Genomic DNA, 14649 nt, shown 5'->3' on the forward strand with positions numbered 1-14649 from the left:
CTTTTTGTGAGTGATTGTTGACTCAAATCAAATTTTATTTGTCACATACACATGGTTAGCAGATGTTAATGCGAGTGTAGCGAAATGCTTGTGCTTCTAGTTCCGACAATGCAGTAATAACCAACGAGTAATCTAACCTAACAATTCCACAACTACTACCTTATACACACAAGTGTAAACTCTTCTCTAATGATGTGCAAAGACTAGGGCTGTCTCGACAAAAAAAAAAAATCTTGGTCGACCGAGAGTCGTCTTCTTTCCACCAATCGATTGGTATAAATCTTAAAACAAGTATTTTTCCAAATACACACCCTGTTTGAATAAATTAAACTATATGTAGGCTACAGAGCTTGTCTGATGCTTTAAGCACTGCGATTAAAAATTGAAGACACACAAATGACTAAAGAGAGAGCCAGAGATCAATATAAACCAGAAAACCTGTTCCCGACCCCCCTCCTCCCGCCGGTCTTCACAGATTCTACCTTTAAGCTCCTCAAGTTGCCAGTAATAGGCTACACAAGCGGTCGGCAACATTTTCCATCTGGAGTGCCAAGTTATCCTACCATTTCTACTGATCTGCGTGCCAGTTATGGCTTTCATATGCACATTTTCGTGGAACAGTTTCATTTATAATAAGTCTTCATATCTGAAAAGCAATGTCATGTGGTTAATCAATATAAATAAATATTGCCCTAGCAAAGACAAATAACAGGATACCGCAAACAGATCAACTCTAATAAAGCTCTTGTACAATCACAGTTATGATACAGTTCTTACAAGGCGGTAATGATATCAGGTGACTAAATGAAAAGGCGTACCAGACCGTGGGATAGGGGGAAGGCATATTTAAACAGGATATCAAAGATGTCCCTTCTACTGTGGCCCTCCTGTTTCAACGCAAACCTCAGGTTCCTCATGTCCTGTTGGGAGAGACGTACATTAACAACCGTTAAGACGGATGGATGGACGGACGCACGCACGCACGTTAACACAGACACACAAAATGCTGTCAGTACAAAATAAATAGCTGTAATCTTTTTTGATGTTGAAACTTCCTGATCCAAGACTGGAATGAACCTTTCTGAACACAATGTTCCAACGTCTCAATTTCCTATAAAAAAAAAAAAAAAAACACTCCTGTTTTTATACAGTGGTTCAGTCCTAGTCTGGTTGTCAGATCTAGTCGGCCTGACCCAGTATGTACGTATATTCATAGGGGTGGTCAGGACCATGACGCAGTATCTGACCTTGCAGGTGATGTCCAGCCCGTATGAGTTCTCCCCCCGACTGGAGGCTCCGCCCATCTTCTCCACCCGGCCAATGGCGCCCAGCGGAACATCCAGAGTCACCGTCGGGTCCTGTGATATCACACAAAATACAGACATGTGATTGGTCCTGCTGGGAGTCCAGTGATATCACAACAGAATACAACATATGTGGAAGATGGGTCCTGCAGTGGTTGAATTGAAATAAAGACATCGGTATTGTGAGGCTGTATCACACCAGGCCGTGATTGGGAGTCCCATAAGGCGGCGCACAATTGGCCCAGTTTCGTCCGGGTATGGCCGGGGTAGGCCGTCAATGTAAATAACAATTTGTTCTTAACTGACTAGCCTAGTTAAATAAAGGTTAAATAAATAAAAATGTGAAGTATACTCTTGAATACATTTTAGGTAGCTAATATTTTACCTGCAAGATTAAGCGGCTTAATTAGTAAAGCATAGGCTTAAATGGTAGACATGGGCTGAGTAGGAGGTGCTTACATCAGTTCAGTTTTTATTTGACCCTGATCTTACCAGGTAAGTTGACTGAGAACACATTCTCATTTACAGCAACAACCTGGGGGATAATTACAGGGGAGAGGAGGATGGATGAGCCAATTGGAAACAGGGGATGATTAGGTGACCATGATGGTATGAGGGCCAGATTGGTTAATTTAGACAGAACACCAGGGTTAACACCCCTACGATAAGTGCCATAGGATCTTTAGTGACCACAGAGAGTCAGGACACCAGTGTATCATCCCATCTGAAAGACAACCCCCTACACAAGGGCAATGTCCCCAATCATTGCCCTGGTGCATTGGGTTATTTTTTTTTAGACCAGAGAAAAGGGTGCCTCCTACTGGCCCTCCAAAACCACTTCCAGCAGCATCTGGTCTCCCATCCAGGGACCGACCAGGACCAACCCTGCTTAGCTTCAGTGGCAAGCCAGCAGTGGGATGCAGGGTGGTATGCTGCTGGCTAAGCCACCAGAGTAGATGGTGTGTGTGTGTGTGTGTGTGTGTGTGTGTGTGTGTGTGTGTGTGTGTGTGTGTGTGTGTGTGTGTGTGTGTGTGTGTGTGTGTGTGTGTGTGTGTGTGTGTGTGTGTGTGTTAAAATGAGTGAGGTCAGCATATTGTTAACGTGTTGTCATGTGTTGCATTACAGAGAGTGGAGTCTACATCCCAAATGGCTCCCTATTCACTACTTTTCACCAGAGCCCTGAGAGCCCTATGGACCCTGGTCAAAAGTAGAGTACTATGTAGGGAATAGGGAGCCATTTTGGACAGAGACTGGAATAAAGAACCTTGCTGCTGCATCCCTGTAATAACCTACTCCATCACTGACACACACACAGTCAATAACACACACCTGATGATCTGATAAAGCCAACCTTGGGTCCTGCATTTCTGCTACATCTAAGATTATTTAACTATCCATCCCTCTCTCATCTTCTCTCCGTAACCATCCCTCTCTCTTCTCCTCTCCGTAACCATCCCTCTCTCTTCTCCTCTCCGTAACCATCCCTCTCTCTTCTCCTCTCCGTAACCATCCCTCTCTCTTCTCCTCTCCGTAACCATCCCTCTCCGTAACCATCCCTCTCCGTAACCATCCCTCTCCTCTCCGTAACCATCCCTCTCCTCTCCGTAACCATCCCTCTCCTCTCCGTAACCATCCCTCTCCTCTCCTCTCCGTAACCATCCCTCTCCTCTCCTCTCCGTAACCATCCCTCTCCTCTCCGTAACCATCCCTCTCCTCTCCGTAACCATCCCTCTCCTCTCCGTAACCATCCCTCTCCTCTCCGTAACCATCCCTCTCTCTTCTCCTCTCCGTAACCATCCCTCTCTCTTCTCCTCTCCGTAACCATCCCTCTCTCTCTCTCCTCTCCGTAACCATCCCTCTCCGTAACCATCCCTCTCTCTTCTCCTCTCCGTAACCATCCCCCTCTTCTCCTCTCCGTAACCATCCCCCTCTTCTCCTCTCCGTAACCATCCCCCTCTTCTCCTCTCCGTAACCATCCCCCTCTTCTCCTCTCCGTAACCATCCCTCTCTTCTCCTCTCCGTAACCATCCCTCTCTTCTCCTCTCCGTAACCATCCCTCTCTTCTCCTCTCCGTAACCATCCCTCTCTTCTCCTCTCCGTAACCATCCCTCTCTTCTCCTCTCCGTAACCATCCCTCTCTTCTCCTCTCCGTAACCATCCCTCTTCTCCTCTCCGTAACCATCCCTCTTCTCCTCTCCGTAACCATCCCTCTTCTCCTCTCCGTAACCATCCCTCTCTTCTCCTCTCCGTAACCATCCCTCTCTCTTCTCCTCTCCGTAACCATCCCTCTCTTCTCCTCTCCGTAACCATCCCTCTCTTCTCCTCTCCGTAACCATCCCTCTCTTCTCCTCTCCGTAACCATCCCTCTCTTCTCCTCTCCGTAACCATCCCTCTCTTCTCCTCTCCGTAACCATCCCTCTCTTCTCCTCTCCGTAACCATCCCTCTCTTCTCCTCTCCGTAACCATCCCTCTCTTCTCCTCTCCGTAACCATCCCTCTCTTCTCCTCTCCGTAACCATCCCTCTCTTCTCCTCTCCGTAACCATCCCTCTCTTCTCCTCTCCGTAACCATCCCTCTCTTCTCCTCTCCGTAACCATCCCTCTCTTCTCCTCTCCGTAACCATCCCTCTCTTCTCCTCTCCGTAACCATCCCTCTCTTCTCCTCTCCGTAACCATCCCTCTCTTCTCCTCTCCGTAACCATCCCTCTCTTCTCCTCTCCGTAACCATCCCTCTCTTCTCCTCTCCGTAACCATCCCTCTCTTCTCCTCTCCGTAACCATCCCTCTCTTCTCCTCTCCGTAACCATCCCTCTCTTCTCCTCTCCGTAACCATCCCTCTCTTCTCCTCTCCGTAACCATCCCTCTCTTCTCCTCTCCGTAACCATCCCTCTCTTCTCCTCTCCGTAACCATCCCTCTCTTCTCCTCTCCGTAACCATCCCTCTCTTCTCCTCTCCGTAACCATCCCTCTCTTCTCCTCTCCGTAACCATCCCTCTCTTCTCCTCTCCGTAACCATCCCTCTCTTCTCCTCTCCGTAACCATCCCTCTCTTCTCCTCTCCGTAACCATCCCTCTCTTCTCCTCTCCGTAACCATCCCTCTCTTCTCCTCTCCGTAACCATCCCTCTCTTCTCCTCTCCGTAACCATCCCTCTCTTCTCCTCTCCGTAACCATCCCTCTCTTCTTCCCGTAACCATCCCTCTCTTCTTCCCGTAACCATCCCTCTCTTCTTCCCGTAACCATCCCTCTCTTCTTCCCATAACCATCCCTCTCTTCTTCCCATAACCATCCCTCTCTTCTTTCCATAACCATCCCTCTCTTCTTCCCATAACCATCCCTCTCTTCTTCCCATAACCATCCCTCTCTTCTTCCCATAACCATCCCTCTCTTCTTCCCATAACCATCCCTCTCTTCTTCCCATAACCATCCCTCTCTTCTTCCCATAACCATCCCTCTCTTCTTCTATCTCACCGTCACCAACGCCCTCACACCTCTCCAATTGAATTGACAATTCAAAACACTAGTGGTGCCAGGAGAAAGAGACAGATTAAAGAGATGAGGTAGAGAGAAAAGAGAGAAAGGGATATGGGGTTCCCCTCTTTTTGTTGTGTTGGAGATGAACTTCTGTTGTCTGAAGAGTGAAAGTGAATCTCCAAGTGAATTACACCTACAACAGGGTTTCCCAAACTCAGTCCAGGGCCCCCCCCGTGCACATTTGGGGTTTGTCCCAGCACTACACAGCTGATTCAAATATCCAACTCATCATCAAGCTTGGATTATTTCAACCAGCTGTGTAGTGCTGGGGGAAAAACTAAATGTGCACCGAGTTTAGGAAATGCTGACCTGGAGTCTAGGGGGGCTGACTCCATTTTGTCGATTGTTTGGTCTAAAGGCTGTTGGTCGACAGATTTTTTTTAGTCAAGCAGTCGCAAATTGATCTTATTTAAAATATGTAAAAAATGTCACACGAGACAACCGTCTGATCCGTGCCAGTCTCAGTGTACGAGTGTGGAAGCCGCAGGAATGGCACAGTCCATCAGTCTAAGACAGGCATAGGCATCTTAAATCACGCATGACGCGAGGGTATTTACCTTGGCATGCCAAGCAATTCAGAATTGCATTTTCCTAAACTATTTCATAGTTTCCCATAAATGGCTACTGCATTGGACCGGACACCATTTGTGAGAGTATTCCTTAGGCCTACAGTATGTGTGAAGATGATGCGTCTTGGGTATACATTTTAAATGTTGAGTTAAGGGGGGTGTGTGGGGGCCTCCCGAGTGGCACGGTGGTCTAAGGCTCTGCATCGCAGTTGCCACTAGAGATCCTGGTTAGAGTCCAGGCTGTAGCAGCCGGCCCCGAACGGGTGACCCATGGGGCAGCGCACAATTGTCCCAGCATCGTCCGGGTTAGGGGAGGGTTTGGCAGGCAGGGATGTCCTTGTCCCATCGTGCTCTCGCGACTCCTGTGGCGGGCCGGGCACATGCACGCTGACACGGTCACCAGGTGTACGGTGTTTCCTCCGACACATTGGTGCGGCTGGCTTCCGGGTTAAGCGGGCATTGTGTCAAGAAGCAGTGCGGCTTGGCAGGGTCGTGTTACGGAGGACGCATGGCTCTCGACCTTCGCCTCTCCCGAGCCCGTACGGGAGATGCAGCGATGCGACAAGACTAACTAGCAATTGGATGCCATGAAATTATGGAGAAAAAAGGGGAAAAAGTAAGATGCACAAGGCAGGTCTCTCTCCAGAATGCGCTCTCTCCCGCCAATTTGTGCGCATTCATTGTTTCATAACTTGTGTGAATTGTTTGTCCTTTGATTGTTAGTGTAAATCAATTCCCCATATCATCACTAGTACAGCTACCTTTAATTCACATAATTTCTAATCTACAATGTTTGTTTGGTTATGGTAATTTATGTTAATGCATCCAATATATTATTAATAGAGTAGATTACTGTAGTCATTGTCAGAGTTCAACCTATGCTACACTTGTGAGAAACAAGGTTTTGTTCATTTCATTCCATTTTACCAGTTGTCAATTTATTCATTGTCTTTTGTTTGGAGCGCTCCTGACAATGTTGAGTAAGGACACACACATGATTCCGCATGGGAAGTAGGCCTGAAGTAGTCTACCTGGCCTGTACGCAAAGGTATAAATGTGCACAAACAGTTGGGCTTAAAGCATCAGACAAGCTCAGCACATACAGTTGATTAGAACACATAGGGTGTGACAGTATTTGGAAAAATACATGCGGGGGGGTGGGGGGGTGGTGGGGGTGACAGCCACGTTGCTTTATTTAAGACTGTAACCATTAAACCCACCAACACGTAACATTTGATTAAGCAAGTTGAGGTGGACCGTCTCGCTCCCTCACCTCGCAAGTGGTCCTCAAACACAGCTTCCTTTCTTCCTGTCCTCCCTCTTCTCCATACCCCTCTTCCTTTCTTCCTGTCCTCCCTCTTCTCCATTCCCCTCTTCCTTTCTTCCTGTCCTCCCTCTTCTCCATACCCCTCTTCCTTTCTTCCTGTCCTCCCTCTTCTCCATACCCCTCTTCCTTTCTTCCTGTCCTCCCTCTTCTCCATACCCCTCTTCCTTTCTTCCTGTCCTCCCTCTTCCCCATACCCCTCTTCCTTTCTTCCTGTCCTCCCTCTTCTCCATGCCCCTCTTCCTTTCTTCCTGTCCTCCCTCTTCTCCATACCCCTCTTCCTTTCTTCCTGTCCTCCCTCTTCCCCATACCCCTCTTCCTTTCTTCCTGTCCTCCCTCTTCTCCATACCCCTCTTCCTGTCCTCCCTCTTCCCCATACCCCTCTTCCTTTCTTCCTGTCCTCCCTCTTCTCCATGCCCCTCTTCCTTTCTTCCTGTCCTCCCTCTTCTCCATACCCCTCTTCCTTTCTTCCTGTCCTCCCTCTTCCCCATACCCCTCTTCCTTTCTTCCTGTCCTCCCTCTTCTCCATGCCCCTCTTCCTTTCTTCCTGTCCTCCCTCTTCTCCATGCCCCTCTTCCTTTCTTCCTGTCCTCCCTCTTCTCCATGCCCCTCTTCCTTTCTTCCTGTCCTCCCTCTTCTCCATACCCCTCTTCCTTTCTTCCTGTCCTCCCTCTTCTCCATGCACCTCTTCCTATCTTCCTGTCCTCCCTCTTCTCCATGCACCTCTTCCTATCTTCCTGTCCTCCCTCTTCTCCATGCCCCTCTTCCTTTCTTCCTGTCCTCCCTCTCCGCCATGCCCCTCTTCCTTTCTTCCTGTCCTCCCTCTTCTCCATACCCCTCTTCCTTTCTTCCTGTCCTCCCTCTTCTCCATACCCCTCTTCCTTTCTTCCTGTCCTCCCTCTTCCCCATACCCCTCTTCCTTTCTTCCTGTCCTCCCTCTTCCCCATACCCCTCTTCCTTTCTTCCTGTCCTCCCTCTTCTCCATGCCCCTCTTCCTTTCTTCCTGTCCTCCCTCTTCTCCATACCCCTCTTCCTTTCTTCCTGTCCTCCCTCTTCCCCATACCCCTCTTCCTTTCTTCCTGTCCTCCCTCTTCTCCATACCCCTCTTCCTTTCTTCCTGTCCTCCCTCTTCTCCATGCCCCTCTTCCTTTCTTCCTGTCCTCCCTCTTCTCCATACCCCTCTTCCTTTCTTCCTGTCCTCCCTCTTCTCCATGCCCCTCTTCCTTTCTTCCTGTCCTCCCTCTTCTCCATGCACCTCTTCCTTTCTTCCTGTCCTCCCTCTCCGCCATGCCCCTCTTCCTTTCTTCCTGTCCTCCATATCCCTCTTCTCCATACCCCTCTTCCTGTTCTCCATACCTCTCTTCCTTTCTTCCTGTCCTCCCTCTTCTCCATGCCCCTCTTCCTTTCTTCCTGTCCTCCCTCTTCTCCATACCCCTCTTCCTTTCTTCCTGTCCTCCCTCTTCTCCATGCCCCTCTTCCTTTCTTCCTGTCCTCCCTCTTCTCCATGCCCCTCTTCCTTTCTTCCTGTCCTCCCTCTTCTCCATACCCCTCTTCCTTTCTTCCTGTCCTCCCTCTTCTCCATGCCCCTCTTCCTTTCTTCCTGTCCTCCCTCTCCGCCATGCACCTCTTCCTTTCTTCCTGTCCTCCCTCTTCTCCATGCACCTCTTCCTTTCTTCCTGTCCTCCCTCTCCGCCATGCCCCTCTTCCTTTCTTCCTGTCCTCCATACCCCTCTTCCTGTTCTCCATACCCCTCTTCCTTTCTTCCTGTCCTCCCTCTTCCCCATACCCCTCTTCCTGTCCTCCCTCTTCTCCATGCCCCTCTTCCTTTCTTCCTGTCCTCCCTCTTCTCCATGCCCCTCTTCCTTTCTTCCTGTCCTCCCTCTTCTCCATACCCCTCTTCCTTTCTTCCTGTCCTCCCTCTTCTCCATACCCCTCTTCCTTTCTTCCTGTCCTCCCTCTTCTCCATACCCCTCTTCCTTTCTTCCTGTCCTCCCTCTTCTCCATACCCCTCTTCCTTTCTTCCTGTCCTCCTCTTCTCCATACCCCTCTTCCTTTTTTCCTGTCCTCCCTCTTCTCCATACCCCTCTTCCTTTCTTCCTGTCCTCCCTCTTCTCCATACCCCTCTTCCTTTCTTCCTGTCCTCCCTCTTCTCCATACCCCTCTTCCTTTCTTCCTGTCCTCCATATCCCTTTTCTCCATGCCCCTTTTCCTTTCTTTTCATCCCATATTCCAACAACTGCCAACTCCTGTTCAGTACACATATAGTAGGGTGCTATAACAAGCTCAATGCAGATCAGTGATGTGTGGGTGTTGCCCATCTGTCATAGATCTTGGTCTACTTCATTAGGACTCCTTCAATAATACGAGACCACCATATACACTGTAATATAGTGTTTTAATGCCACATCCAGCTAGGGTTAGCCTATAGATCAAACAGATCTTTGACACCAAGGAGCAAGCATGGGTCTACACTTCTGCAGCAGACATGTCATTTAGACTGACTGGGAATTCTGCTGACTTCAATCTGTCTGCCACAACCACCGCCACAGATGTCTAGGAGTAGATCACCCCTCTAGAGTGTGTGTGTGTGTCACTCACTGCGTCTGCACTCTTGAAGTAGAGTCTGTAGTTAGTGATGAAGACTTTGCCTTTGAGAGCTCCACTGAATGGACAGATATAGATGATGTCTTTGTCTGGAGAGAGAGAGAGAGAGAGAGGGTGAACGAGAGAGAGGGTGAACGAGAGAGGGAGAGAGAGCGAACGAGAGAGAAAGAGAGCGAGAAGGACGGGAAATGACTTACTAGATACACACACCCATTTCCACCATCCACCCCCACACCGAACAAGCCATGTTGACAATGAACCATATTGTAACCAAACATTAACCACAATACAACACTAACAGCAAGACAAAAGCTGCACTCAACCTGTCTGTACTTTCCACAAAACTTCCTATCATTCTCCTACTCCCCTCTTTTCTTCTTAATTCTCCAAGATATAGCTACCAGAAATGACTCCACACAGAGACAGAGAGACAGACAACACCAGAGAGACAGACAACGAGAGAGAGAGAGAGAGAGACAGACAACGAGAGAGAGAGACAGACAACGAGAGAGAGAGAGAGACAACGAGAGAGAGAGAGAGACTACTAACAATTCAAGCCGACTTGGTTGGAGAGGTTCTATATTTAGTCTCTCCTGTTACAAAACCAACAGGGTTTCTCTCGTTATATTTACTGACAACATACTGACACACCAGAACACAGATCAGATTCAAATGTAAAAAACTATCACAACAGAAGTGAAACCAGGTCATTCTAAGATCTCTCCAACAGCTTTAAAACACAGTTCCCATTAGAAAGGGCCTCGAGTCCAGAGGAAGGCTATCAGACCGAACGTATACAAATATTTCTGTACCTTACTTATAGAATAGAAAGCCGAGAACAGTCTCCCAATGTCCAACAGTGTTAGAATAAGTATCCACAACAACATAAATCACTGGCTTAGAAGAACACAGACCTATGATTCTCTCCTCTCCGGGCAGTAAGCTGCAGTCTGCCAGCAGTTCCATTTTCAGACTCTCTCTGGACGCCTGCAGAGCAACAGAGGGATATTAATATGACAGAAAAACACACAGACAGAGGCAAGTATGACACGACTGTACATAATTACTGCTATTCCTTAGCACTTTTCTTTGTAAAAAACACTAAATATTACAAGCACTTGTAATCAAATGTTGGCTAAAAACCATTTGGGGGGGAACTGAGCAAATGTTTAGGTCGTGAGCAGAAACTTGAAGCTTGTGAGAATTTTGTGCAACTTCCAGCACCCGTTTACAGTGAAAACCTTAGTTTTAGACAGTAGCCAATAGGATATTGTGGCTATTGGAGCATAATGTAGGTTTACCAACAAAACAAAATGGAGGAAATCCCAGAACATTTTCACATGGAAATAGCTTTTGATGTCTATGATATAGCCTACAGTAGCATATACAGTGGGGAGAACAAGTATTTGATACACTGACAATTTTGCAGGTTTTCCTACTTACAAAGCATGTAGAGGTCTGTAATTTTTATCATAGGTACACTTCAACTGTGAGAGAAGGAATCTAAAACAAAAATCCAGAAAATCACATTGTATGATTTTTAATTAATTAATTTGCATTTTATTGCATGACATAAGTATTTGATACATCAGAAAAGCAGAACTGAATATTTGGTACAGAAACCTTAGTTTGCAATTACAGAGATCATACGTTTCCTGTAGTTCTTGACCAGGTTTGCACACACTGCAGCAGGGATTTTGGCCCACTCCTCCATACAGACCTTCTCCAGATCCTTCAGGTTTCGGGGCTGTCGCTGGGCAATACGGACTTTCGGCTCCCTCCAAAGATTTTCTATTGGGTTCAGGTCTGGAGACTTGCTAGGCCACTCCAGGACCTTGAGATGCTTCTTACGGAGCCACTCCTTAGTTGCCCTGGCTGTGTGTTTCGGGTCGTTGTCATGCTGGAAGACCCAGCCACGACCCATCTTCAATGCTCTTACTGAGGGAAGGAGGTTGTTGGTCAAGATCTCGCGATACATGGCCCCATCCATCCTCCCTTCAATACGGTGCAGTCGTCCTGTCCCCTTTGCAGAAAAGCATCCCCAAAGAATGATGTTTCCACCTCCATGCTTCACGGTTGGGATGGTGTTCTTGGGGTTGTACTCATCCTTCTATTCCTCCAAACACGGCGAGTGGAGTTTAGAGCAAAAAGCTCTATTTTTGTCTCATCAGACCACATGACCTTCTCCCATTCCTCCTCTGGATCATCCAGATGGTCATTGGCAAACTTCAGACGGGCCTGGACATGCGCTGGCTTGAGCAGGGGGACCTTGCGTGCGCTGCAGGATTTTAATCCATGACGGCGTAGTGTGTTACTAATGGTTTTCTTTGAGACTGTGGTCCCAGCTCTCTTCAGGTCATTGACCAGGTCCTGCCGTGTAGTTCTGGGCTGATCCCTCACATTCCTCATGATCATTGATGCCCCACGAGGTGAGATCTTGCATGGAGCCCCAGACCGAGGGTGATTGACCGTCATCTTGAACTTCTTCCATTTTCTAATAATTGTGCCAACAGTTGTTGCCTTCTCACCAAGCTGCTTGCCTATTGTCCTGTAGCCCATCCCAGCCTTGTGCAGGTCTACAATTTTATCCCTGATGTCCTTACACAGCTCTCTGGTCTTGGCCATTGTGGAGAGGTTGGAGTCTGTTTGATTGAGTGTGTGGACAGGTGTCTTTTATACAGGTAACGAGTTCAAACAGGTGCAGTTAATACAGGTAATGAGTGGAGAACAGGAGGGCTTCTTAAAGAAAAACTAACAGGTCTGTGAGAGCCGGAATTCTTACTGGTTGGTAGGTGATCAAATACTTATGTCATGCAATAAAATGCAAATTAATTACTTAAAAATCATACAATGTGATTTTCTGGATTTTTGTTTTAGATTCCGTCTCTCACAGTTGAAGTGTACCTATGATAAAAATGACAGACCTCTACATGCTTTGTAAGTAGGAAAACCTGCAAAATCGGCAGTGTATCAAATACTTGTTCTCCCCACTGTATGTGGTATTCAGTGCAGGCCTACATTGCATGAGATTTCAAAAAGTCCTCACATTATGAAGAGCTTGACATTACTAGTTTTGTTGACTTGGTCTGTAACACCATGGACCAAATAGAGGACTGTAATTTGCATTGTATGATTGTATTTGCACACACTGTATATAGATTTTTCTATTGTGATATTGACTGTACGTTTGTTTATGTGTAACTCTGTGTTGTTGTTTTTGTCCCACTGCTTTGCTTTATCTTGGCCAGGTCGCAGTTGTAAATGAGAACCTGTTCTCAACTGGCCTACCTGGTTAAACAGAAGGTGAAATAAAACATGATGCGAGACAACACTTGACAAAATACAATGTATTATTATTACCATACAGAGAATTAGACAATGTGGGCTACCCCTCTGTCTATTGGCTTATTTACATATTCAAGCCTGTCTCTAAAAATACAACACTGCCCCGTTAATTAAGGCATAAGCTTTTTACCTGACTGGCTTTTCAAAAGACAGCTGGAAATGTAGCCTACATGTTTTGTGCTCTTGTAGGAAGCAGTAACTTCCCAGTGCAGACCTATAACTGGGCTAATAACTCACTAACTAGCAAATAATAATGTACACCTGCGCTCTGAACTGATCTGAAAAGCGCATTCACTCCCAGGTGACTGAAAGACAACTCATGGGCTACCTACCCCTGTTGCGCTCTGCCTACAACAAAATCACAGACTCAATCTTGCACAGTTACATTTCTTTTGGTTTGTTGCATTGAAAAGGGGCTGATAATGTTGATTCGATCACATAAAAAAACGTTTATCTATTTAGCGTGAACTCGGTGACGTTCTTGAGTCTCTGCGAGGCATTTCTTCTGTGCGGCAGTCCTGCCTTAGAGGGAACATTGCTGGTAATTACACAACATTAAGGACACCTGCTCTTCCCATGACATAGCTTTCACCTGGATTCACCTGGTCAGTCTATGATCACTTATTGATATCACCTGTTAATCCTCTTCAAAAGCAGTGTAGATGAAGGGGAGGAGACCGGTTAAAAAAGGACTTTTAAGCTTTGAGACAATTGGAGACACGGATTGTGTATGTGTTAAGTGCATTTGAACGGGGTATGGTAGTAGGTGCCAGGCGCACCGGTTTGGGCCATGAACTGCAAAGCTGCTGGGATTATAACGCTCAACAGTTTCCCGTGCGTATCAAGAATAGTCCACCACCCAAAGGACATCCAGCCAACTTGACACGACTGTGGGAAGCATTGGAGTCATAGCAACATGTCCTTTGTGGTTTTGTACGCTCAGTGTATTTCTCTGGAGATAATGAGGGGTGTCAGACACTAGTAGAACTGGTCTGTTCACTACAACAGAGATGTAGCCTATATATTTAGCACCAGTCAAAAGGTTTAGAACTACTACTCATTCAAGGGTTATTTATTTATTTATACAATTTGCTACATTGTAGAATTACAGTGAAGACATCAAAACTATAAAATAACACATATGAAATCATGTAGTAAGCAAAAAAATTGTGTTAAATCAAAATGTATTTTATATTTGAGATTCTTCAAAATAGACATCCTTTGCAGACTCCTGGCATTCTCTCAACCAGCTTCATGAGGTAGTCACCTGGAATGCATTTCAATTAACAGGTGTGTCTTGTTAAGTTAATTTGTGGACTTTTTTCCCCTTCTTAATGCATTTCAGTCAATCAGTTGTGTTGTGACAAGGTAGGGGTGGTATACAGAAGACGGTATTTTACCAAATAGGGCTAAATCCATATTATGGCAAGAACACCTCAACTAAGCAAAGAAATGACAGTCCATAATTACTTTAAGACATGAAGGTCAGTCAATCTTGAAAATTTCAAGAACTTTGAACATTTATTCAAGTGCAGGTGCAAATACCATCAATCGCTATGATGAAACTGGCTCTCATGAGGACCGCCACAGGAAAGGAAGACCTAGAGGTACCTCTGCTGCAGAGGATAAGTTCAGTAGCATTAACTGCACTTCAGATTGCAGCCCAAATAAATGCTTCACAGAGTTCAAGTAACAGACACCAACTGTTCAGAGACTGCGTTAAATCAGGCCTTCGTGGTCAAATTGCTCCATGAAACCACTACTAACAGACACCAATAAGAAGAAGAGATTTGCTTGGGCCAAGAAATGAGCAATAAACCATTGGAAATCGGTTCTTTTGTCTGAGGAGTCCAAATTTGCGATTTTTTGGTTCCAACCGCCGTGTCTTTGTGAGATGCCGAGTAGGTGAACGGATGATCTCCGAATGTGTGGTTTCCACCGTGAAGCATTGAGGAGGTGGTGTGATGGTGCTTTG

General features: G+C 46.6%; 1 protein-coding gene across 3 annotated transcripts in view; it reads right to left on the minus strand.

Moving 5' to 3' along the window:
* The window catches only part of LOC139561918 (myotubularin-like), a 57942-nt gene that overhangs the window by 25192 nt on the left and 18101 nt on the right, over positions 1–14649 (minus strand). For all 3 annotated transcript variants that reach the window (XR_011672248.1, XM_071379343.1, XM_071379344.1), the window contains 4 exons: positions 10244–10316; positions 9324–9418; positions 1248–1358; positions 819–920 (listed from right to left, as the gene is read on the minus strand). Coding sequence is in view for 2 of the 3 variants with exons in the window: in XM_071379343.1 (XP_071235444.1) it covers positions 819–920; positions 1248–1358; positions 9324–9418; positions 10244–10316 (381 nt within the window). In the remaining variant the exon portion in view is untranslated. The remainder of the gene's footprint in view (positions 1–818; positions 921–1247; positions 1359–9323; positions 9419–10243; positions 10317–14649) is intronic.

Source organism: Salvelinus alpinus, chromosome 31, assembly GCF_045679555.1.
Source record: "Salvelinus alpinus chromosome 31, SLU_Salpinus.1, whole genome shotgun sequence".
Taxonomy (NCBI): Eukaryota; Metazoa; Chordata; class Actinopteri; order Salmoniformes; family Salmonidae; genus Salvelinus; species Salvelinus alpinus.